The 26,971-nt window shown below is 34.0% G+C and overlaps 3 protein-coding genes across 3 annotated transcripts; all 3 read left to right on the top strand.

Annotated features, from left to right (window-relative positions):
* Window positions 1-2,615: 2,615 nt before the first annotated feature.
* Window positions 2,616-5,489, top strand: LOC105209965 (protein twisted gastrulation). Its single transcript, XM_011180667.3, has one exon. It carries the CDS (start codon window positions 3,168-3,170, stop codon window positions 3,945-3,947), a length of 780 nt encoding a protein of 259 aa, XP_011178969.1. The 5' UTR covers window positions 2,616-3,167; the 3' UTR covers window positions 3,948-5,489.
* An 11,677-nt stretch (window positions 5,490-17,166) lies between these two features.
* Window positions 17,167-18,710, top strand: LOC105210039 (uncharacterized). Its single transcript, XM_029038855.2, has 2 exons — window positions 17,167-18,349; window positions 18,426-18,710. Exons 1-2 carry the CDS (start codon window positions 17,272-17,274, stop codon window positions 18,623-18,625), a joined length of 1,278 nt encoding a protein of 425 aa, XP_028894688.2. The 5' UTR covers window positions 17,167-17,271; the 3' UTR covers window positions 18,626-18,710.
* Window positions 18,711-23,370: 4,660 nt separating this feature from the next.
* On the top strand, window positions 23,371-24,915 carry LOC128922115 (uncharacterized). Its single transcript, XM_054231698.1, has 2 exons — window positions 23,371-24,555; window positions 24,632-24,915. Exons 1-2 carry the CDS (start codon window positions 23,478-23,480, stop codon window positions 24,829-24,831), a joined length of 1,278 nt encoding a protein of 425 aa, XP_054087673.1. The 5' UTR covers window positions 23,371-23,477; the 3' UTR covers window positions 24,832-24,915.
* The last annotated feature ends 2,056 nt before the right edge of the window (window positions 24,916-26,971 follow it).

Below are 26,971 nucleotides of genomic sequence, written 5' to 3'. Positions count from 1 at the left end.
TTTTAAGATTTTTTTCCAAAAATATTGAAAAATAAATTATTTACGTGCTGTCTTGGGAGGTGCCGAAAAAAAAAGTTCCCCAACTGCTGACATGATTCCGGCCGAATGAGTAGCTGAAACTCAAAAATTCAAAAAAGTTATTAAAGTTGAAGGTAATTCCTATACAACTACCAACGATTTTTAAAAAATATCAAAATTTAACAAAATGGCGTAGTTTTGAGAAAAAAAATTAATTTTTTTGGTAATAACTTTTTGATGTCATATTGATAATTTTCGACAAATCAAAAAGGTCGTATCTGCGAGCGGTTGCTCTTTAGAACGCTGCCACTTAAGACTTTTCAAGATACGACCTTACCGCTTTCACGGGTATAAACTGTAAAGCATAAACTATCGAATAAGTAAAAAATTAAAAAAAAAAATAGATTTTTTTAAAATGTCACATCTTAAAATAATACTAAAATATTATTATTAATTATTTTAGTATATTTTAAATATACATCTATACAATTTTATTTAAGTTTAACTTTTTTTATAAAATTTATTTATGAATTATACAAACATGTGTATAATATAGACCACTCATAGCATCGCATTCACTTGAAACCCACCAGTCATGTACCTCCCGCAATCACTCATCAGCTTCTTAGCATTTATATGTTTGTTCGTTTGTTACTGTGTAATTATGTCGATATGTAATATTATGCATATGTAAGTTGACTATTTAAAAACACTTCGTATCTACACACAGTCATACATACATACACATACGAACATCCACTTGAACAACAATAAATGCTGAAATGACAAAGTCGCACTCGCACACACACACACACACACCATCACTTATGGACCCATGTTATGTTGATTTCTCATTGTTTGCGCATTTTTGTGACTTCGTAATCTCTCCGTAGTCACCACTGGCATTGGATAACAAAACAATACTTAAAGAGTATGCGCCGCGTAGAGGTGGAACGCTGAGCAGCCGTATGTGGATGCTTGCTAAAGACTTGGAATAATCGTATGATTTTACTCAATAGAATGGGAATCGAATATCGATAATTCTTTCATATGAAGGTGAAACTAATTAGAAATTTGTTGTTAAAAATGTTTCCACAATTTGATGAAAGAATATACGACTGCAGAGTTTAATAAAATAAAGTTCATTAATGAAAGAAGCTAATAAATTCTTTTGTAGAATTTAAATGAATAAGTTGGAATAAAAATTTTAATAAAGAATACAATCTTTCAGTACATTCTCGATAAGAGCTATTCCAGAAGCAATATTTTGACCAAGAGTAAGTCAGTTCTTCGGAAAATATACAGTTTAAGTAACTTATTAAAAGCTAAAAGATTGATTAAAGAAGAAAATAAATACTAAAAACATTTTAAGTTTGTTTAAAAATTAAACTCAATTGTATAAATTATCGATTGTATATGCATATTAATGACTTTCATGTGAACTTAATTTGTTTAAATCATAAACTCAATAAAAAAAATTTGTTATATATTTATTGAGCGCCAACTTTATACAAATTTAGTCTTATCACGCTATTATTTTTACTGTTTTATTGTTTTCTTTTATAAATTCATCGAAACGATATTCTTTATCTATCGATAACCCTTCTACATATTTATCGTTTATCGATACTAGTACAGAGTGTACACCGCGCTATGCCTCGTTGACATTCATCTTAAATTAACCATTTGCTCATCAAAGACGTGTGCGCCAGATATAAGAGATACTTTGGAAATGATCAACAGAGCATAACGGAATGCGACAATAGATAAAATTACACTCAGATTTTTTACAAATGAAAATTATTTGGAAATTTTATTACTATGGTCTTTTGATATTATTTTTAGATTTGCACTTGTCTTACTATGATACAAATTGAGTTGGTGGCTACAGTTATGTATGTAGTAATTTGGTATGGATTGGATATCGGTTTCTGACCAACATTAAAAATACTTTTTTATAATGAAATTTTGCTTGGACAATGCTTCTCATAAAACTAATTTGTAATTCTGGAGGATCTGAATATTTCTAGAACCCTATCTTTATATGATAAAATAAATCTGGAGGGTCTGAGTATTTCTAGAACGCTCACTTTATACGATAAAATATAGGTTAAATGAGCAACTAGGATGAGAATTAAAACCTAAGCTTAGCAGTAGGCGTCTATTGTATACTATATAGCCGATAGTGATTTTCGCGTTGAAAATATTGAGACGATAGATTTAGCATTCTATCTAGTAAGCACACTTACATGTTGTATTAACAAAATACTTCAAAAAAGTCAATATGTTAAGTTTATTTTTCTCCACTTTTGTTAAAGTAGGGCTACTATGACGCCAGCTTAGCGATTGTTACCTTCATATTAACTGTGTTTGAAATAAAAATACCTCAAAACACAGTCCTCTAAGACCTTTTTCTACCCACTCTTCATTTATTTCAACCTATTTCCACTAATTCTTTAAAATAAAAATGAATATTTTCTACCGAGAGACCTTAAATTTTTTCCATCATTTCCACTGTGCCATATCTTTACAGTGTAGTCACAATTTTAGCACGTCACTAGCGCCGCCATATCAGTATGCACGCAGCGCCGCATAGCACGGTCAAGTGGTTTCCCGAACCCATTTAATTTGTTATTTGTTATCCTTTGTTGTGAAGCAACGAGATTACAAATTCAAGTGAAATTGATATGAAGATCACATACAAAACGTGATGAGCGGCGGAAAATTAACCAAGAAATTTGAGCATACAGATAGACATATGCAGCTAAGACTGCCACTTACCTGTGCGACGAGTTTAGTCGTTTCTGTGTCCTTTTCTCTTAACTTGTTTCGTCTACAAGAAGTGTGTGTGTGTGTGAATAAATATGACAAGAACAAAAGAAAAAAAATGCCACACCACTAAAACTTCACACTTTCATTCTCTTTGCAAAAAACAGAAACACAAAGAATGAGACACACTCTTTGGTCGCGTCGTAAGAGCGACACTTGTGTTTAGAGTAGTTAACAGTTTGTTTGTACACACGCAGCAACAGTTTATCTCTGATCCTTAAAGCGTATACAACGTAGAAACGCGGTAAATACGTAACGTCGTAAATAAATTGTAATCGTCATTGCCGTGAAATCCCAAGCGCTTTCTTATCATCGGCAAAATGTATAAACGGCAAGCGACGCCAGCGGTCATACAATTGCTCATCATTTTGCTGGCGTTCGGCTGTCAGCTGCTCACCACGGCCAATGACGTCACGCGCGATGGCTGCAATGAATTCGTTTGCGGTTCAATCGTCTCCAAGTGCCTCTTAACGCAGAGCTGTCAGTGTAAGCTGAGCAATGCGACTTGTCTGCAAGAATGCCTCAACTGTTTGGGCGATTTGTACACGGAGTGCTGCAGCTGCTTGGATATGTGCCCGAAAATCACGGACGCACTTGACGCCGCTGCGCCACGTTCGCAATTTGGCGAGTTTGAAGGTCTGCCTGAACTCTTCGAGACGCTCACCGAAGACGATGACAACTGGACGGTGATGCGCTTTGCCATGCGCTCCAGTTTGCGGCGTCACTATGGCGCCGGATTTGGCGTGAGTCTGATGGGTGCTGGGAGCGATGGTGATGCTATTGACCGCCAAGCGTCACTGCAGAAGCTGCAATCAACGGGCACATCGACGGCGCCGCATCTCAACTGCACGGTTATCTATCTGAACGAGTGCAAAACGTTTCACAAGTGTGCGCAAGATTGCGAAAATATGGGCGCGAATAGTTATCGCTGGTTCCATGATGGCTGCTGTGAGTGTGTGGGCGCCAACTGCCTCAGCTATGGCATCAACGAGAGCCGCTGCTCGGCGTGTCCGGAAGATGAGGAGAATGCTGCGGCTGGTGAGGATTACGATGACGAATCGACGTGGACCTACGGCGAGGAGGAGAATAATTATAATTAATTAATTTATTGTGTGGCTTTGAACTGTTTGGAAGATGGCGTTGAAGCAGTGAAAGTGAAAGAAGTTGACATGTAACGAATATTTTGTTGTTACTCGATTTGGTGCACTCAGTCAGCCTGCCGCCAGTGATAAACAATAGTTAGCTACATACACATATACAAATGTATATGTATTTATTTGTGTATATTAACGCAGCGTTTACTCTTTGGTGTTGGCAAGTCAAGTGTTTGTGGGGCTAATTGTATAACGAAGTAAAGATGCTTTACTTCATCTAGTGTCTAGTGTTGCTAATAATAAATAAATTATAAAGAAATGTGTATACACATGTAATTGTATGTGTATTAGTGTCATTGTTATTTTTTGCCAAAATTTTTGTACTTTTAAAATATTTAACGAGATTTATTTACTTCTTTAAAAAATATAAATATCAATAATTGTGTATAATTTTTAATAAACGATTTTCTGGCATTTTCAAAAATAGCAAATTCCATATTTGAGATGCTCAGGCATTTGTATTAATTTTTATTTGAAAAACTTAACCTTTTTTGTAAAACGATTTCTTATGAAAATAAATATGTAAATAAACATTTTTTGCTTTCCAACTAACTACAAATAAAAAAATTACAATTCACTGAACCAAACGAATATTTAATGTGTGCATTATTTTTAAACCCGACTTGTATAGTATTAATAAAAGTAATTTTCAATATCAACAGGCATATATTTTCAATAATTGTGTATAATTTTTAATAAACGATTTTCTGGCATTTTCAAAAATAGCAAATTCCATATTTGAGATGCTCAGGCATTTGTATTAATTTTTATTTGAAAAACTTAACCTTTTTTGTAAAACGATTTCTTATGAAAATAAATATGTAAATAAACATTTTTTGCTTTCCAACTAACTACAAATAAAAAAATTACAATTCACTGAACCAAACGAATATTTAATGTGTGCATTATTTTTAAACCCGACTTGTATAGTATTAATAAAAGTAATTTTCAATATCAACAGGCATATATTTTCAATAATTGTGTATAATTTTTAATAAACGATTTTCTGGCATTTTCAAAAATAGCAAATTCCATATTTGAGATGCTCAGGCATTTGTATTAATTTTTATTTGAAAAACTTAACCTTTTTTGTAAAACGATTTCTTATGAAAATAAATATGTAAATAAACATTTTTTGCTTTCCAACTAACTACAAATAAAAAAATTACAATTCACTGAACCAAACGAATATTTAATGTGTGCATTATTTTTAAACCCGACTTGTATAGTATTAATAAAAGTAATTTTCAATATCAACAGGCATATATTTTCAATAATTGTGTATAATTTTTAATAAACGATTTTCTGGCATTTTCAAAAATAGCAAATTCCATATTTGAGATGCTCAGGCATTTGTATTAATTTTTATTTGAAAAACTTAACCTTTTTTGTAAAACGATTTCTTATGAAAATAAATATGTAAATAAACATTTTTTGCTTTCCAACTAACTACAAATAAAAAAATTACAATTCACTGAACCAAACGAATATTTAATGTGTGCATTATTTTTAAACCCGACTTGTATAGTATTAATAAAAGTAATTTTCAATATCAACAGGCATATATATACAATTTACAGCATAGGTATTTATAGAAACGTCTAAATAAAGGTTTCACTGAGTCACCGAAGTTACGAGGTCTATAAGAAAACATCACCTCGCTGTCTCTCCTTTACCGAGGTATACCCTCAAAAAATCAACATGCCGGCAGGGTGAGTTGTGTGCAATAAAAACAATTATTAATAAAACTAATACAATACTTTCTTTTCCACAGATACTCAGAGTATTCCGAGTTCATTTACACTGGCATTTATCTGCAAATATTGGACAAGATAAGTCAAGATAGCATACTTCAACACCTTATAAGCAAGATCACGGCATTTTTGAAAATGAGATATACAAAGCAATGACAATGACTCAGTTAGCGTTAGTGGACTGGCAGAGAACTTCACCGAAATAATTGCGAGAAATGCTAGTGTGTTTATAGTTCTTGGATAAAAATCTAGCACCGTTCTGGTTGAGTCTGGTGAGGGAACAGCTCAGTGTAAACCAACAGGTTTGGTTGTCATTACGAAAGGGACGCTGTTTTAATTTGTTGATGTTGTTGTTTGGCGACCATGTTAAATGTCAACCGAAAGTTAAAGCATATCTGTAGCTAATATCTTGTATGGAGAATCATGACGAACTTCTTGATTTCAAACCAAACTCGAAAGCAAAAAAAAAATGCTAGGCAATACTAGTAATAATGCTATGACTAACTGCAACACCTTCCGCATATATTAGTTAAACACTTACAACAGCGTCCGATAAATTTGCTGCATATCAGAGTTTATCGTACATATTGAATATATAACTAAGTTTCTACTTAAAATTGATCTAGAGAACACGTTAGTATGATATGTTGTCATTCACTTGAACAACGAAATTAATAATTCATTATACCTTATATGTATATGCTTTCGATAGAGATTTCGGTATGACCTGCCCAATTATAAGCTTGAATCGATCGAATAAAAATACGTCATAACCTTTAAATTATTTAGCGATTTTTAATAAGGTTTTAATATAAAATCTGGCAATAAACGACGTCCAGAAATAGTGCTTTCTATCATCGACCATATTTCTATAACGAAACCGTCTCATCATTAACAGATGACTTCGTCTACATGAGCAACGATTCAACAAGTTAACACTTTCTTGGCTCTAAATGCACAACAGCAACATTGAACTTGACGTATTGTAGATTCGTAACATTGAAATTGGTTATGACAATATTTATTATGTCGATTTAGACATACTGAAAACCAAAACCAAAGAAGATAAACATCGCTCTCCGAAGCTATAATTATTTAGAAAAGGAAAATTTAGTATGCAGCACTGATTCGAGACTAAGCAATGGTCAATATATTTCGGTAGATATATATTTCTAAAGGATGTTTTCGTTGTATTCTAATTTTTATTGATATAAGCGGTTGGGTTCTAAGAAAATATAGTCCACTGTAGTCATATTGTATTAAATGAGTGTATATATGTTTAACTAAGAACTTACCACCGGGTGAGAATTCGCATAATAATTAAATTATAATTTTACTTATTGTTTATTGGAATGTAATTTAAAGAAATGTGAATCGTTCTGAAAATAAGAAATGCATTTTTAAATAAAAATACACATACAAAATAATTACAATAATTCAAAAAAATTCTGTCGACTTCGAAAAAGTGTCAAGCGGAGTACAAGTAGCTGGCAATAACAAAATACGCCGTTATCCCAAAAGGATATAGAGTTGAATTTCCATAATCTGAACTTCCTGAACTCTTGAACCCTTGATTTGGCAATAGCGTTTAGAAGCCAAATTTTATAAAAATTGCCTTCCATAAATCAAACTTATCGACCAGGGCATAATACAAAATTTAAAATTTTACTATCTAGGTAGAGTTTTAAAAGAGTCTCTATATTCGTATGGAGGCGAACAATAACTAAAATATTATGGATTTCATAAATCATGTAACAAAAGCATGGGATACAGACAAGTAGAATAGCCAAACAATTGAAAACTACAACAAACAAAATTCAGAGTACAAGTTTTAACGTATATATGGACATCAAACTTTATACAAAGTTAATAAATAATACCGTGTATAAATCTATATTTTACCGCTTTTTTGAAAAATTTGAAGTTTTAATGAAATCCTCTCTCTCTTTAACTCGAAGTTATTTCGTGGATTATAGTGATTCGAGTTAGGGAAGTTCAACTGTATTTGTATGTTCAATCATAGATGAATAGTAATATTTGCCCTGAGACTTTTTCGATTAACTGAAGCAGCTTTTTGAAGCGCCGAAAGCACGAATTTACGAAGTCCTTCGTATATTAAAAATCGAATTTTCTCTGTCGGCAACACTTCCCCGGTAGCTGCTCCAGGCGAGTGATTGAACAGCATATTGTGAACTCCGCTGATTGTTTAAGTATGCATGAAATAGTTTTGGGTTTTTATCCATACTATACATACATTCAAATATCCAGTGCTTTTCAAATATATCTTCATATTTTTGTAGTTCTATGATTGTTGTTTTAACAAAATCTAGTTTCCTGTAAACAGTTTTTTAAGTATTTTTTAAATACATTTTTTATTTAACAGTATATTAAATTTATTTGCAATATTATTTAATTTTAAATTTTTTTAAATATTTCTTTTAATTTTTGTATATTTAAAATTTTTTGCTAGATATAATAATATTACATACATTTTCCTATATTTGTAACTCTGTTTACTATAATTTATATTTAACAGATACCAGTATTATGGTAAAATGTTGTGATTCATTGAATAGCTACAATGTTGCAGAAACATGCTATAAATTTTGGTTATCTAAGTTTATGGCATATGCCGATTGCTTTCCTCAAACCAATGGCAGCAAAACTGTTAACTGTTAACTGTTATAAATTTGGTTTCAAACCTTAATTTGTTTCTCGTTCACACATACATATGTACATAATATTTTTATTATAAAACAATAAGCGTAGTTATGTGCTTGTGGACTTTTATGGGAATTTTATAGCAGGAAAGTGAAATTGAAAAACTTACAAAGGTATATGACTATATCAGATAAGAAAGCTTGCATGTAATTTTTAAAAGAGGATAAATTTTGATATAGTCAAAAAATGTGTATTGAAAATTTTGAAAAATATCAAAAATACAAAAAAAAAACACAAAATTGTATAAAAACAAAAAATGAAATAAGAACAACAACAAATAAATGTAATAGAAAAAAATAATTAAAAATAGATTAATAAAAATAGAAATAGATATTTCAAAATAATATAGTAAAGATGGTCAATATAGTACTGACTCTAACTATATTTTATTTCTAAAATGTATATTTAAATATCTCGTCGCCTGGTTTTATGAATGAAAAGCTTTCTGTTGCTGAAAATTTGAGTGCTTAAAAATAGATTGTCATGTTTACTTAAAAAAATTAGCGAAATATTAACATTCCTTCCTCCATACAGTTTTTTATCTTGAACCATATCGGTATTTCACAGCCATTGGTCATTGTTATCTTAACTCCCACAGCAGAGTCCTCTTACAAAGATTTCGTGGTGAAAAGCTTATGTTTTAACAGTTAATATGTTTACTTAACTGTTTTTGAAAGGTTGTGGGTAAGATTTTGTTTTTCACATTTCATAAAAGGCGCAACAGTGCGTGGACGTCGAGTAGTGTCCTCGGCTGGTGTTGGATTTAAGGTAATTTATACGCGATTAAAGTGATTTATGATAAGAAATTTAATTATTTGCTTTTTTCTTTTTTAGGCAATTATGAAATATTTTATTTTGTTGTGGTTTTATAATCAAAATTCAAAATCTACGTAATTTGAAAATCTAATATATAATGGATATTTTTCAGTAGTAGAAATATATTAATGGTGTATTTTAAATGAATGTTTGATTGTAAATATTAAAAAAAATTGTAAAAATACCCTTGTTTTTAGCATCTGAAACCCAACTAACCCCGTAAAAACAATCAAGAATATACAAGTGTGTGCTTTGTTGTTTTACAACATATATAGTGGCAATTCACCAGATGTATATCCTTTAAATGTTTAAATTACTTGAAAATATAAAAAAAAATCATTCCATAACCCATATAATTGTATACCCATATGCTAATTAAGAACTTTTCAATTCCATCAAGGCAATTCATAAAAACTCATATTCCAGTATACTATGCTGGCGCCAATTACCAACACACACACACACACGCGTACAAACATTTGTAATTATGTAAGTTCACACATAATAACGAAATAATCCTGCCTGAATCTGAGTATGACAATTAACTGCATTCTTTATTGCCCCAGAAAGGTCACTTGGGTGCGATTGAGTTTTCACCTGTGCTATAAACGTAATTTTCTACTTTTAATATTGCACAATGTTAATTTATTTCGGCAAAGTTAAGGATTTTCGAGAATTGCAACAAAGGAGCGGAAGTGTAAGAGGAGATGTGAGCGCCTTACCTTCACTTAAGTGACCGATAATTTATTTTAATGGATTGCTGGTAGACATTTATAAGTTGTTTTATTTGTTGTAGACATTTATGAGCATTATTTATTTATTTATTTACATTATTTGTATTGCACTATTTCAGCCAAAATAACAGCAGCAGCTTTAAATTGTGCTTTTGCGTGGTATGTTTATTTGATTATTTTGTTTGCACAATTTGCGCATTTATTGCTTTAGGTTATTGTGCGTTAATTAAATTTCGTTTACAACAATTTGTGTTGTAGTACAACAAAATACAAAATGCGTTTACTGCAGAAATATTTAAAATATAATACATTATAAGCGGCTCTCTCATATGCTAATACACCCACACCAAACCCATTGTACGTTTTTGAGTGCAAACAATTTTGTAGTAGCCATTATGTTTCGCACTGCAGGTCAGCTATACAACTTCCGCTTGCTTTATTCAAGTCATGCTGTTGGCTTGATCGTTACACTTTTCAATAGCACCCTAAATGTAGGCAATGCCTTTTATACTTTTTGGTTATTAAAAATTAAATACGAAATTAATGTAAATTGTTATTTAAGCCAAGTAATCTCCCTATTAAATTTAGAAGTGAGCTGTTTTATTATCTTTATAATGGATAAATTTTCAACATGTAACTAAATATTGAAATATGTAGGTTTAATGCAGCATATCTGACTGCGCCTTCAGCTTGGTCTGCGGATTGTATGGAAACCACAACCACTACTTTAAAACGTATAATACTCATATTACGCATTTAATAGGAACCGTTTAATACTTCCACTTATGTGTCAGTAATAATACTGTATAGTCTATTTATGTGCAGTGAAGCATTAAACTAGACAAGAAATACAGCAATTTTCAATTAGTAATTGCAAAATTGCTGTATGTATTCCAAATACAATAATCAAACTGCAAATTTTCGTGCGAGCTTCAGTTGTGCAGTGTCTTTCTGATTTGTATTCGATTGAATTTCAATTAAGTGATAAAGACAGTTTGAGTTTATTCAAATATCGAAAAATACTTTTCTTGGCTTAAAACTCTATTAGAATTGTTCAATTGGTAGAATAGTGGCGAAATTTAGTAATTTATTTGCTTGTTGTATATAGATAAATTCCCGTCTTTACTTTGTTTGAGTTAACATGAGTTCCTAGTTACCATTCATCCGTAGAAACTCTCTTGAGTAAGGTTATTCTGGAGAATGGCAGATTTGTAAGAAAATATCAGTAAAGAAAATTTTTTATACGCTCAAATACATGTTTAGAAAAGCGTGAAGAAATTCATAATAAATCGTCAAAATGAAGTCTTTAATAAAATATAAAAATTAGTTTATATATTTATATCTGCTACTCCGACAAGGAAGATGGGAATATAATGATGAACTAAAGTGAACTCTCCTGCTCTCTCCTCTCTTCTCTAAATCGCTGACGCTCCCTATTATTGCTAAGGAAGTCCGATCGACCGAGAACATTGATATATATATCCCCAGATATATCCTTCAACCGCACTGTTGACTGTGGTGTAGGCCTGTAGTCTTCCTGGTAGCCTCAACATCAAGGTCGGGTGCGATGGCACATCTTTAAAATTAATATAAAACAAATAATTATAGAAACCATAAAGAGAAATAAAGAAGATTTCATGTTACTTGATTATTTTCTTTGAAAGGGTGGGTGTCGATTCAATATACATAGTTCATTATGTATCGAAAGGGATTTTATAAATTATATTATTATATATACATCTTTGAAAGGTCTTGACATAACTTACAAAACGACGCTGTGTATGATTAGCTTGGATATTGTGTTCAACAGTTATAACATATATTTAGAACATGTAAACATGGAGTTCACTATCCAAATCCGCTAGAGAAACGTTCCGTGAGACTAATGGTGTTTTGGGGGATGGTACTCTATTACTTCGAAATACGGAGAAATTGTTTCGACGATTCAGAGGGTGTGAAAACGACACCATGCATAAACCAACCGGCGGAAGACAATATCAAGTGAAAACGGTTGTGATCGAAGGCTGGCGAATCGTTCCAAACAGTGGCCAAGCCGTGATTGACGGCCAAGAAGGTTTAGCTGTGTGTTTGGTGGAATTGGAAGGGAATCAACAGTATGAGCTGCTCCCATATGGCCAGACGCTTAATTCTACCATCTACTGCGAACAATTGACCAGAAGCTTCCAGAATTGGCCAACAGGAAGGGTGTAGTGTTCCACCAGCACAACGCCAGACCACACACTTCGTTGATGACTCGTCAGAAGCTACGGGAGCTCGGATGGGAGGTTTTATCGCAACCACCATATAGCCCGGAAATAGCGCCAAGTGATTACCACCTGTTCATGTCAATGACGAACGCCCTTGGTTGTGTAAAGTTGAACTCAAAATAGGTTTGTGAAAAGTGGCTGTTCGAGTTCTTCGTAAATAAGAAGGGGGACTTCTACGAGGGGGTATTATGAAGTTGCCGTCTAGATGGAAATAGTTAAATGATCGAACGAAACGGCGCATATTTGAACTAAATCCGATAACACTTTTTATAAAGCATTGAATAAAGAGCAAAAAAGCGGAAGGTAGATATTTGCCAACCCAATATTAACAAAATTATACAAACACTTTTTCAGAGTCAATCGTCTATTTATACTTATATAATTTTTTATCTGAATATTGAGCTCACTTTAATTAATTTTTTAAATCTGTAATTAAATTTGTGCTGCTTTAATATTTTATAAAATTTGTACTGATTCACTTGTATAACACTAACAAATATTTAATCACATCAAACACCATTTTCAGCGCATGTTTGCATATTTAGTGATGCACTCACGCTGATTTAATATTCAATTTTAATAGAAGAATTATATAATTGAAATAATTTAATTGATTTGTCGGCGTAAAATCGTTTTTCAACGCTTGCCTCACACATACAACTCGCTAATCCGTACATTATTTTAATATAATCCTTTAAATGAAACAGTCGCGCACACACACACGCATGTGCGTGTTGGCTGCGCATCATTTGCCAAATCATTAAAAACAATACAAATGCAATTGGATGCGAGATTAACGAAATGTTACAAAGTCACTGACACTGTTGACTCACCCGCACACACACAGAGACACCACTTAGCATGGCGTATGAACAGCGAATAAATTGAATGACATTATTTTAATGCTTGGAACAGATCAAGCGCAAATCCCCTGTCATCATTAATTAGTTGAAAAATATGCATTTCATTTGAACTAGAGTCAAATACTATATTGTATTTGCAATGCATGTGTAGACACAAACACAAATGCAAAGTCGACAAATGAAATTATTGTCAAATGCGTTGCGCCACAAATGTGACTATGTGCCACATGTGTTGGTGTGTTGGTGTGGGTGCGAGTGTATGTATGTGTGGGTGTGCTCATGTTCAGTATGCGTCTCGGCATTTCAATCTTAGGACATTAGTGCGTATGCGTGCTTAGCATGCAAATCGCTTGACTTGTCTGCGCTCACAATCGAGTGCGATGGCTCGTTCCGATTTACTCCGTACTCTATACTCTCTGTGTGTACTCTATGCATGTATGTGTTGGTTAATGTATTTAATTGTGTGTTTGTTGGGCAGTCACATCGTAACAAAGCTAAATTCTTTCATTTATTTCTGCTTGTCGTTTGGCTTGGTTTGGTTTGTATACAAATAAAGACACGAAATTTAATGCAAATAATAAATGGTTTGGTCTCGTCTGCTCTTTTCGAGGTTATAGCTATATTTAGAGATTTCACGTAGATTGCAGTACATGTATTTGGTGCTAAATTTAAGGAGAAAAATTGTGTTATTTAATGTCTTAAAGATACTCGAAGAAAGCAAGACTTAAAAAAAAAGAAGTTATACAGAATTTATCCACTTAGAAAACAGTTGTTTATAAAAAATTCCAACCTGGAAATAAGCTATTTAAAATCATTTTGAACAATATCTAACATTTACTATATTCTCCCAGAGATTGCTTTTCAGTGATATATTCGAGGCAAGAAATCGGTTGCTGAACAGTTACAGTTGACCAGATATTCAAATAACTCAAATTTTCGAAAATGTCAAGGAGAAGCTGATCAATATACACCCATTATTTAGCAAATACTGCTCTACGTTGATACCGTTCTCGAGATGAACAAATGTATCTATAGTTATCCCTCAGCGTAGGTACCGAAGATCACGACGTTCTTAGAACAATCGGTTCTACATAATCGAAACGAAAAGGATCAGGACTATCTCTCTAAATACTATCGACACGGCAGCATTCTTAAATATTGTTTAGCAAATATTTCCATAGCTATTACAACAACAAAAACTACAAGGCTAGACGATATCAGCCTATCGACTTTTTATAGGCCCGCCTTAATATATGGTGATAAGTGATCTCTTTAGAATGCGCAGCGAAAATATTCAAGACCATATATACCGTATAATAGTCTCAAAGCGACTTGATTGTTGAGCAAATGAATGCTAACTCTTGAGTTCTGTCTTTGTTATATTTATACCTAATGATAGCAGCGAAAGCTAAAGCCTCCATTATGACGGATGGTTCAAGTGGAGAAGTCCTTGTGCATTGATGTTTCACATTGTGATCGATGTGTGGTATAAATATTCATTATGAACTTAATCAATACTCCGAAGGTCATTATAGACTCCTTCAATAAGAAGAAAAACAAGAAAAAACGTTAACTTCGGCTGTACCGAAGCTAATATACCCTTCACAGGTGCATTAGCCATTGATTCCGATTGTTAGGGTTGTATGGCAGCTATATGCTATAGTGACCGATCTGAAAATTTTTTTTTTAATTATTTCTATGAACAATACTCACACCAACTTTCGTGAAGATATGTAGTAAAATGCAGAAGTTTTCCATACAAGCCCTTTATTCCGATCGTTCAGTTTGTATGGTAGCTATATGATATAGTGGTCCGATATCGGCAGTTCCGACAAATGAGCTGCTTCTTGAAAAGAAAATAACATCTGCAAAATTTCAAAACGATATCTTAAAAACTGAAGGACTAGTTCGTATATATACAGACGGACAGACAGACGGACATGGCTAAATCGACTCAGCTCAACATACTGATCATTTATATATATACTTTATAGGGTCTCCGACGCTTCCTTCTGGGTGTTACCAACATCGTGACAAACTTAATATACCCTATCTGTTCAGGGTATAAAAAGCTCGTTTGACATCCTATAATAGTTCTTTCTTCTAAGTATATAACAAGTTGATAAGTTGAAGGTGTTCGGTGCGTATTTGAATGACTAATGTATTATTATGGGAAGCTGTTTCACATCACAAATGAGAAGATTTTTTCATTTTATCGATCACGCACACTCATCACACAAAAAATGTATTTCTTATAAATCGCCTCAAATTATTAAAGCACTACCTTTGACACTCGCTAACTCTCGCTTTGCCATATTTTTCTCGCATCAACAATGATTTACCCAACAACTTGTAGACGGTGCGAATGAATTATTTATTATGTGTGTGCACATCGCTGCTTAGCCCAACAAATCTCTTTGTTGTGAATAATCGACTACATGTAACCGAGATAAATCTCAACGCTTAGCTTCTTCTTCTTCTTCTATATATATAAAAATTTCATGTAATGTTCTTTGTCCAGGATTGGCGCCTAAACTACTGAACCGATTTTAATTAAATTTTTCACACATCTGCAGTTTGGTCCAACTTAACAGATAGGAAAACTATCCTATATATCAAATTTTAGTCGCAATGTCCATCCGTCTGTGCATTGTAGGTAAAAATGTGATCGCAATTGCTGTATCTTGAAGTTAATGTTGTTAACATTCAAATCATTTGCTGACAAAGTATCGGGATTACTAAATCAGTTATGATCCAAGTAATTATTTTGTACTTGCATCTCAATTTATTAATTATTTCGTGAACAATATGTAGGTCATAAATTGTCTGGCAGATTAATACATTTTGTATTCGGTTGCAGTTCTGTTCCACCTCTCCCAATAATAATATTTGGGCTGCGGCATCAATTTATTCTCATTGTCAAAAGTACTTAAGAATGTCGAAATAATATGCATTCAATTTTGATCAAAGCGGTCAAAAAGTGGGCAGTGTTACTTCCACTGTCTCTGCTATCTTCAGGTTTTTCTCGCGAAATTAATAAAACAATTAATCACATATGCCCTTCCGTACCTAGATCATGTGTTCCGAATTTTATATCTTTAATTGTAGCTTTGTTCTATCCCTTTTTGTTTAGCTACTAATTTTTTGGTCGTGATAAAAGTCCAATTTTGGCCACTAAGAATACCAACTTTCTCATAATATCAAGATTTAAGTGTGACTGAGTCCACTTACCTAGAAATGTGTAAATCCTAATTTCCTTCCCTGCTATGAATATCTGTCGCAAAAGTCTTATTTTTTCTTAATATCTTTTTTTTATTTTTTGCATTTGTTCGGTTTTACCTATCTACAATACAATCTCATATTTCTAATTGTAACGTATACGAAGTTTTATTTAGATATCTAGATTTCAATTCAAATTATCGCTTGACCAAATGACCGAATGGACCGACGGATGGACAATGCGACTAAAATTTGATATATAGGATAGTTTTCCTTTCCTTTCCTTTTAAGACGGACCAAACTGCTGACGTGTGCAAAATTTATTTAAAATCGGTTCAGTAGTTTAGGAGCCAATCCCGGACAAACAACGTGACATGCAATTTTTTCCGAAAGACTACTTATTTATAGTAGGAAGTAATTAATTTACAGATCTCAGAATTTCACAACAATGAGCATTCAAACTTTTACAAGTACAACTTATCTATCAGCATTATTATACTCATACCTCTATGCCACTTCTGAATTTGAATAAGTACATACATATGTATATAGATAGATATAGATTGTGTTATAAGCTTGATAATCCAAGCATTGTTAACATATCCTACATAAATTATAAATAATACCCTTTGCTGATACTATTTTGAAACTTATCGTGTGGCTTAACAGTATCACTGTTCGTGCGTGGTAGCCAGAATATTGTAAACGAAAACGTGGGAAACTTTTGCTAGACATTTGTTTGGGTTTCTTATCGTACTTTTGTAAATATCTTGTTATAAAAAGCAGCGTCTAATTGAAGAAAGCATCCAGACCTGCACAAAAACTCACTGAGTTAAGACAGACAATATACATAATATAAAATAATCTTGCTTTCGAGTAAATATTTCATTTAAGAAATGAAAGACATAGAATATCAGGCTGCGCCGCTTTGGCTAACCACTGAGTACCTCGAGCCTATTTTGGGACAATACAAAAATGACCAAGGACTTTTTATAACAAAAATGGACATTAAACCAGCCACCAAAAAGGGTGACAACTATGCCAGTGTAATGACACGGGTCAGCGTCGATTTCGTGTTAAGCAGCAAGGAAACGGATCATGCTTCATATATCGTGAAAACGTCTCATGAAAGTGACCCCTTCATATCAGATATCATGAGCCAATATGATATATACAATACGGAAATGTTAATGTACCAGCAAGTTTTGCCAAAACTCACGGAGCTGCTACAGGAAATCGGCGACAAAGATAAACTATTTGCCGATACTATTTATGTGGACTACGAGCATTCAGCCATCATTTTTGAAGACCTGGCGGTGTTAAAGTTTGTTACTCCCGATCGGCTTGTTGGAATGGATGAAGCGCAGACTATGTTGACACTTAAAAAGCTAGCTAAAATGCATGCAACTGCAGCCGTGCTAAATGAGCGTATGCCTGGAGTTCTAACTAAATTGCAAAGGGGAATATTCAATCGACATACATGTGGGCTCGCGCCAGCTTTCGAGGGTGTCCTAGAAGCTTGTGCGGATTTCGCTGGAGAGTGCACGAGTTTGGGATCATATTACAAAAACAAACTGCTCAAGTTGAAACCACATGTGATGGAATATGGTATGCGTTCCTTTGAACCACATCACGGAGATTTTTTAACACTTACTCATGGTGATGTTTGGACCAATAATGTAATGCTAAGGTATGATTATAGTGGCAGTAGGGATGTGAAGTCAGCAACTGGAAGGGTTATTAAAGATATCATGCTGATCGATTTGCAATTCAGCTCATGGACATCGCCGGCTGTTGACCTTCATTATTTCTTTCAAACTTCGTTGCCTTTAGAATTTAAACTTCATAGAGAGAATGAATTTGTTAAATATTACCATGGATTTTTGTCCGAAACGTTGCTTCAGCTCCATTATAAAGGACACATACCTAGCCTACATGAATTTTGTGTGCAAATGGAGTCTCACCGATTTTACGGTACGTAAATACATTCTAACAATTATTTATAATACATTTTGCGTGGAAATGAAACCATAAAATTTTTGTTCTATAGCTCTTGTGTCGTCGCTGTGCAATCAGCCTATCCATATTAATGACAAAACTGATGAAGCAGATTTCAACACCCTGATAGGAAGTGGGGAGCGCTCGCGCAAATTTCACAGTCTTTTATACACAAATAAAAGAATACAAGATAGTACTAAAGCTTTACTGCCATACTTCGATCGCAAAGGACTACTTGACGTTACTGAATAAAATTTGTAAAATATCTAAAGTGTATATAAATTATACAAAATTTTAACAATCTGATATGGATGAAAGAATAAAAAATACAATCACATTTATGCCTACATTTTGAAATAATTAGTTACTCTCTAATTAATTTCACTTTATTAAATAGTTAACCAGAATAGAATTTAATATACATATACCTTATCCACAGCAATGCGTGGACTGGCCACTAGTATACATATGGACTATGTACAATAAAGCACAAGAGGGAACTTGTGCGGCAATCAGCTTAAAGTGTTGTTTTTGTCCTTTATGTTGCTATTTTTTTTAAATGAAACACATCATATTAATGTAATGTATTAAAAAACATTACAACTAGCTGCATAATTAAAACAATTTTTTGTGAAATTCCTTACAAAGTCTAAAAAAGTCTCTCCTCTGGCTTGTCCCCTTGCTACTTTTTATTTAACTTTCGGACAATACATATATTTTTTGTATGAGATGGTAAACTTAAACTCAATTCAATCGAAAGTAAAATAATTAAAATTAAGTACTATTGCATAAAAACCAAAATTATTTTGTTTATTTCATATAACATTTTAAATTAACTTTTGTCCCAATTTTTTTATGCATCTACCCTGCCAATTTCGTTCCGTGTGTACGACATGAATACAAAGGCGGTCGCATTGAAAAAAGTGCTCGAGAGCATATATCAGCTTGAAGTTAATAAAACTAATCGCAAAATTCTTTTGAACGCTGTAGTTTTTTAATTATTGCGGCCCAATTGTGCGGTGTACTGGATTCGCAAACTGAATTTGTCTCTCCCCTGGCAATTCATATAACGTCTACTATTAATTTAATTTATTTCCCTTTATTATCCTAAATTACTAATACTGTGATAATTAAAGTGAAACAAATAATAGAGACCGAACGATTAATCGGCCTTGGTATCGGCATCGGCCACAAAATTCATATATTTAGCCGATTCTTTCTACTTCTTTCGGATTACACTAAACTACATTTTGTTTTTTACTTTTTTGATTTCTTTAAAGCATAAAATTTGTATTCTTCTGTCTACCATATAAAACACTGGAATTCACATTTGACTGAACTAATAAATCACCACGGTGATAATTTAAGTCTATTATAGAGAAATTCAATTATATTTTGTATTTATTATGTGACGTCTTTCACAATGCGAGATATAAATGACAACAGTCATCTCATATTTGTCCTTAAGGGATTAAATGGCCTATTTTCAATATTTTTTTCTATGTAAACAATTATTTATTTAATTCAAACTTTTTTCTGTCTTATAGATACATATTGAGCTGCTTGAGACTAGACACTTTCTTGCGTGAACTGCTGAACATGACCCCTTCCCCACCTTCAGCCATTACCAGCATCAACAAAACCAAAAATATTAGCCTCGCAATCCAACACAGTATCGATCTTACTAACAGGTGCTACTTTGGACTGAGTGGACATTTGAATGTTAAAGTCCTCTCTCGATGAACCAAAACCAAACTCTACAAGTCCCTTATCTACCCCGTTCTGCTTTATGGTGCAGAAGCATGGACGATGTCCACATCTGAGTTTTCGAGAAAAAGGTTATGTGGACGATTTATGGCTTGAACATTGGCAACAGCGAATACCGCAGTTGATGGAACGATGAGCTATACGACGACACTGACATACATAGTTCAGCGAATAAAAAGACAGAGGCTACTTTAGCTAGGTCATGTTGCTCGAATAACGAAAGCGCTTCAGCTTGGAAAGTGTTCGATGCAGTACCCGCTGATGGAAGCAGAGTAACAGTAACCCCTCCATTCCGTTGGAAAAACCAGGTAAAAACTGACCTGGTTTCTATTAGTATTTCCAATTGGCGTCAGACAGCAAAAAGGAGAGATGACTAGCGCGTTCAAATAAATTCGCCTATAATCGCAAAAGCGGTGCATACGCTAAATATGTATATATATATATGTATGTATGTATATAAAAATTAGATAAGGTTGGCCAGACTCTCCCCATGTCAAATCTTCTTTTGAAAGGGCAGAGGATTAAAAAGTAAGAAATGTTTTTGAAAGATCATAAGATTTTATAGTTCATTTTTGTTTCGTTTATTTAGGATAAAGAGTGAATTTATTGATTTGTTATTTTAATTTTAAGGTTTATTCAGCTAGGAAAGAGAATACCTTTCATTGGTAATGTCATTTTAAATTAATTATTTGCTTTTGGTAAAATAATTATCTACCATAAACTTTACGTCTCTCCACGGGCCGATGTACTTACCGTGGTCGTCGAAATATTAATAAAATGTATATTAAGTGACTTGCCCTTACGTGAAAAAATAAATAAAAGAGACAAAGATCAGTTTTTCTTTGGCCGCAATGAAACCTCTTATCGTAGAATCACCCATATATAGATTTGGCGTAGGAACCGCTTTAAGCGACTATATCCAAAATACTAGTTATATATAGTATAAAGTAATTAATTTACAGATCTCAGAATTTCACAACAATGAGCATTCAAACTTTTACAAGTACAACTTATCTATCAGCATTATTATACTCATACCTCTATGCCACTTCTGAATTTGAATAAGTACATATGTATATAGATAGATAGATATATCTAAGCATTGTTAACAAAATTCATATCCTACATAAATTATAAATAACACCCTTTGCTGATGCTATTTTGAAACTTATCGTGTGACTTAACAGGTTCGTGCGTGGTAGCCAGAATATTGTAAACGAAAACGTGGGAAACTCTTTCTACACATTTGTTTGGGTTTCTTATCGCACTTTTGATAAATATCTTGTTATTCGCCAAACATGAATGGATTAAGTTAATTATAAAAATGTTATCTACTAAAATAAACAAATGTACTTAGTCTTCTTACAAAGTGTACATCCTTTCAGCTGAAATCAGAATATTGGTAAAAAAAACTGCACGTCGCATCGGCGGTGCAAAATGAACGTGATAACGGTCGCTTGGACAAATATGATCGTGGCTTTTTTTTAGACAATTTGTCCGATCGTGAGTTTTATGGTGATAAATCGAAAATTGGCACCGCATCACCTGGAAATCGAAAAACGTTGCTCCACACCCACATCGGTTAGGATACAGTTAGGATTTTCAAAAAATCGATTTTTTTTTGCGTTTTCTTAATATATATAAATCTGAGTATATACACACAAAATTTCAAGTCGATCCCGACGACTATTTGCAAAGTTATAGACACATTAGTGAAGGCGCGCCGAGGTATCTCGCAGTAGAGGACAAAACTTTAAACTCGTTTTTCACGAAACGGTGTTTTCAAAATCGGTGAGCATTCTCAGAAACGGCTGAACCGATCGGTCTGAAATTTTTACACAAGCTTCTTAACTATATTTAGTAATTAATTGAAGGATTTCCCCATCTGATGAAAATTTATTATTTTTATAAACAATTAAAGGCCCGAATTTTGGTCGAAAATCGAACCTTTTAATTCCTTCGATCAATCACTGGATTATTTATTATATTAATTAAATTTATTTGGTTTTTGCATTTTAGAAGATCTAGTCCAAGAGGCCTTTTTTGCGGATCTCTGCAAAATTGGCAATATGAACGTTCCCGACATATATTTTTGGCAATAAAAAATATGTGAATATAGTTTAAAGTTTTCATAATATACCTGCCAAGCTAAGTTTCAAATCAATAAACCAAACAGTTTGCTTCGAAAAAATTCTTGAAAAATGCCTTTTTTCGACCTCCTAACTGTATTGAACCCTTAGATATTCGTTTTGGGACTCGCCAGCATTAGATCTGCATCATCTCTTCAACACTTCGCTGCAGGAGCCCATGCGCCTCTATAAACAAGACATACTCTTCCAATATTATCATGATATCTTCAGTGAGGTGTTGAGAAGACTGAACTATAGTTCGCTTCCGGTACCGTCGTTAAACATTTTCCGTCAACAAGTTGAGCAGAAACGGTTTTTCGGTAATTTTTTAACTAAAAATATTCCAGATTCAGAAACGCACATGCATTTTTTAATTCTTTCAGCCTTTCATTCGGTCATTGTGTCATATAACCGGTGATGATAAATGAAAACATAGCTAACACAGATTTCAATTCATTGGTGGACGAGGATGAGCGTGCAATTAAATTCTTATACAGCGTGTACCGCAATAAGCAGGTTCAAAAAAATCTTACAAACTTACTGCCACTTTTCCATAGACGAGGACTTCTAGAAGGGAATCAGGCAGACTACCAAGATTTAATACTTTTCGAAGGGGTTGTAAGCCCTTTACATTTAAATAAAGTGGAAAATATAAATTAATTATTACAATATATGTATATGGTCATTATTAAATACCCATTGATGATTAAGGAAAATTCATTAACCTTTTTCAGTGGCCACTAGCTTGGCCTACAAATGAAAAACGAAAGCGAAACAGGTGGATACAGTTGACTCAGGGATAAATATCCATCGCCTTTTTGTGGGCATAATGTTGCGAGAGTATTATAACCCTTATAGCATCGCTTACCAGTTCACATTATTATCGCATATTTATGCGAATGAGAGAAAGAGAAAGAGCTATATAGCGCCCGCTGAAGCTCCCAAGCACATGAGTTTGTGCATACGTAGCATATATGGTTGTAGTAATAATAATAAAAATACTATCTCTAATACTTGCAAAACCTATCTTTTTGATTATATATACATACAACATGTATATATATATTTAAAGCGCGTCCAGCTTGTTATAAAAAGCAGCGTGTAATTGAAGAAAGCATCCAGACCTTCACAAAAACTCACTGAGTTAAGACAGACAATATACATAATATAAAATAATCTTGCTTTCGAGTAAATATTTCATTTAAGAAATGAAAGACATAGAATATCAGACTGCGCCGCTTTGGCTAACCACAGAGTACCTCGAGCCTATTTTGCGTAAGTACAAAAATGACCAAGGACTTTTTATAACAAAAATGGACATTAAACCAGCCACAAAAAAGGGTGACAACTATGCCAGTGTGATGACACGGGTCAGCGTCAATTTCGTGTTTAGCAGCAAGGAAAGGGAGCATGCTTCATATATCGTGAAAACGTCACACGAAAGTGACCCCTTCATAACAGATATCATGAGCCAATATGATATATACAATACGGAAATGTTAATGTACCAGCAAGTTTTGCCAAAACTCACGGAGCTGCTACAGGAAATCGGCGACAAAGATAAACTATTTGCCGATACTATTTATGTGGACTACGAGCATTCAGCCATCATTTTTGAAGACCTCTCGGTGTTAAAGTTTGTTACTCCCGATCGGCTTGTTGGGATGGATGAAGCGCAGACTATGTTGACACTTAAAAAGCTAGCTAAAATGCATGCAACTGCAGCCGTGCTAAATGAGCGTATGCCTGGAGTTCTAACTAAATTGCAAAGGGGGATATTCAATCGACAAACGTGTGGGTTTGCGCCATATTTCGAGGGTGTACTAGAAGCTTGTGCGGATTTCGCTGGAGAGTGCACGAGTTTGGGATCATATTACAAAAACAAACTGCTCAAGTTGAAACCACATGTGATGGAATATGGAATGCGTTCCTTTGAACCACATCACGGAGATTTTTTAACACTTACTCATGGTGATGTTTGGACCAATAATGTAATGCTAAGGTATAATTATAGTGGCAGTAGGGATGAGAAGTCAGCAAGTGGAAGGGCTATTAAAGATATCATGCTGATCGATTTGCAATTCAGCTCATGGACATCGCCGGCTGTTGACCTTCACTATTTCTTTCAAACTTCGTTGCCTTTAGAATTTAAACTTCATAGAGAGAATGAATTTGTTAAATATTACCATGGATTTTTGTCCGAAACGTTGCTTCAGCTCCATTATAAAGGACACATACCTAGCCTACATGAATTTTGTGTGCAAATGGAGTCTCACCGATTTTACGGTACGTAAATACATTCTAACAATTATTTATAATACATTTTGCGTGGAAATGAAACCATAAAATTTTTGTTCTATAGCTCTTGTGTCGTCGCTGTGCAATCAGGCTGTCCTTATTAATGACAAAACTGATGAAGCAGATTTCAACACCCTGATAGGAAGTGGGGAGCGTTCGCGCAAATTTCACAGTCTTTTATACACAAATAAAAGAATACAAGATAATGCTATAGCTTTACTGCCATACTACGATCGCAAAGGACTACTTGATGTTACTGAATAAAATTTTTAAAATATCTAAAGTGTATATAAAATATATAAAATTTTAACAAACTGATATGGATGGAATAATAAAAAATAACTTGTTGATATTGGCGATATCATGGACTTTTTTATCACTTGAAAGTCTCGAGCTTCAATTTTAATGCTAGTAACAAATAAAATAGATGTATTATATTCATAGATATGTACCCATACCAGGTTTGCTTTAAATCGATTAAGCCAATACTAACTTGATTTTATATTTCGAAAAGCATTCAAGATTATAGAAATATTGTATTGTAAAATGTCTATATACTTATGTGTAATATAGATATGGGATATAAAGGGTGATTTTTTAAGAGCTTGATAACTTTTTAAAAAAAAAAACGCATAAAATTTGCAAAATCTCATCGGTTCTTTATTTGAAACGTTAGATTGGTTCATGACATTTACTTTTTGAAGATAATTTCATTTAAATGTTGACCGCGGCTGCGTCTTAGGTGGTCCATTCGGAAAGTCCAATTTTGGGCAACTTTTTCGAGCATTTCGGCCGGAATAGCCCGAATTTCTTCGGAAATGTTGTCTTCCAAAGCTGGAATAGTTGCTGGCTTATTTCTGTAGACTTTAGACTTGACGTAGCCCCACAAAAAATAGTCTAAAGGCGTTAAATCGCATGATCTTGGTGGCCAACTTACGGGTCCATTTCTTGAGATCAATTGTTCTCCGAAGTTTTCCCTCAAAATGGCCATAGAATCGCGAGCTGTGTGGCATGTAGCGCCATCTTGTTGAAACCACATGTCAACCAAGTTCAGTTCTTCCATTTTTGGCAACAAAAAGTTTGTTAGCATCGAACGATAGCGATCGCCATTCACCGTAACGTTGCGTCCAACAGCATCTTTGAAAAAATACGGTCCAATGATTCCACCAGCGTACAAACCACACCAAACAGTGCATTTTTCGGGATGCATGGGCAGTTCTTGAACGGCTTCTGGTTGCTCTTCACCCCAAATGCGGCAATTTTGCTTATTTACGTAGCCATTCAACCAGAAATGAGCCTCATCGCTGAACAAAATTTGTCGATAAACACATTTCGAACCGAACACTGATTTTGGTAATAAAATTCAATGATTTGCAAGCGTTGCTCGTTAGTAAGTCTATTCATGATGAAATGTCAAAGCATACTGAGCATCTTTCTCTTTGACACCATGTCTGAAATCCCACGTGATCTGTCAAATACTAATGCATGAAAATCCTAACCTCAAAAAAATCACCCGTTATATATGTGTGTATGTGATTGACGTTGCAACCATTTAGCCGGTTAAAGCCGAATCGACGATAGTGCGCCACTTCTCTCTCTCCTTCGCAGTTCGGCGCCAGTTGGAGATCACAAGTGTAACCAGGTCGCTCTTCACTTGGTCCCTCCAACGGAGTGGAGGCCTTCCCCTTCCTCGGCTTCCTCCGGAGCTGGAGTGTTTTCGTCCATTCGGACAACATGACCTAGCCAGCGTAGCCGCTGTCTTTTTATTCGCTGAACTATGTCAATGTCATCGTATAACTCGTACAGCTCAACGTTCCATTGTCTGCGGTATTCGCCGTTGCCTATGTTCTGAGAACCATAAATCTTACGCAAAATTTTCCTCTCGAAAACTCCTAGTGTCGTCTCATCTGATGTTGACATCGTCCAAGCTTCTGCACCGTAAAGCAGGACGGGAATGATAAGCGACTTGTAGAGCTTGAGTTTGGTTCGTCGAGAGAGGACTTTACTGTTCAATTGCCTACTCAGTCCAAAGTAGCACCTGTTGACAAGAGTGATTCTGCGCTGGATTTCAAGGCTGACATTGTTCGTGTTGTTGCTATATATATGTATATCTATCTATAATATGTATATATAAAAATTGCATGTCACGTTGTTTGTCAGGGATTGGCTGCACACGTCAGCAGTTTGGTCTGTCTTAAAAGGAAAGGAAAGGAAAACTATCCTATATATCAAATTTTAGTCGCATTGTCCATCCGTGGGTCCATTCGGTCATTTGGTCAAGCGATAATTTGAATTAAAATCTAGATATCTAAATAAAACTTCGTATACGTTACAATTAGAAATATGAGATTGTATTGTATTGCTCAGTATCCGTCACACTTAAATCTTGATATTATGATAAAGT

The sequence above is a fragment of the Zeugodacus cucurbitae genome, chromosome 5 (genome assembly GCF_028554725.1).
Source record: "Zeugodacus cucurbitae isolate PBARC_wt_2022May chromosome 5, idZeuCucr1.2, whole genome shotgun sequence".
NCBI lineage: Eukaryota > Metazoa > Arthropoda > Insecta > Diptera > Tephritidae > Zeugodacus > Zeugodacus cucurbitae.
The sequence above is the reverse complement of the archived record's forward strand: the minus strand, read 5'-3'. Positions and strand labels throughout refer to the sequence as shown.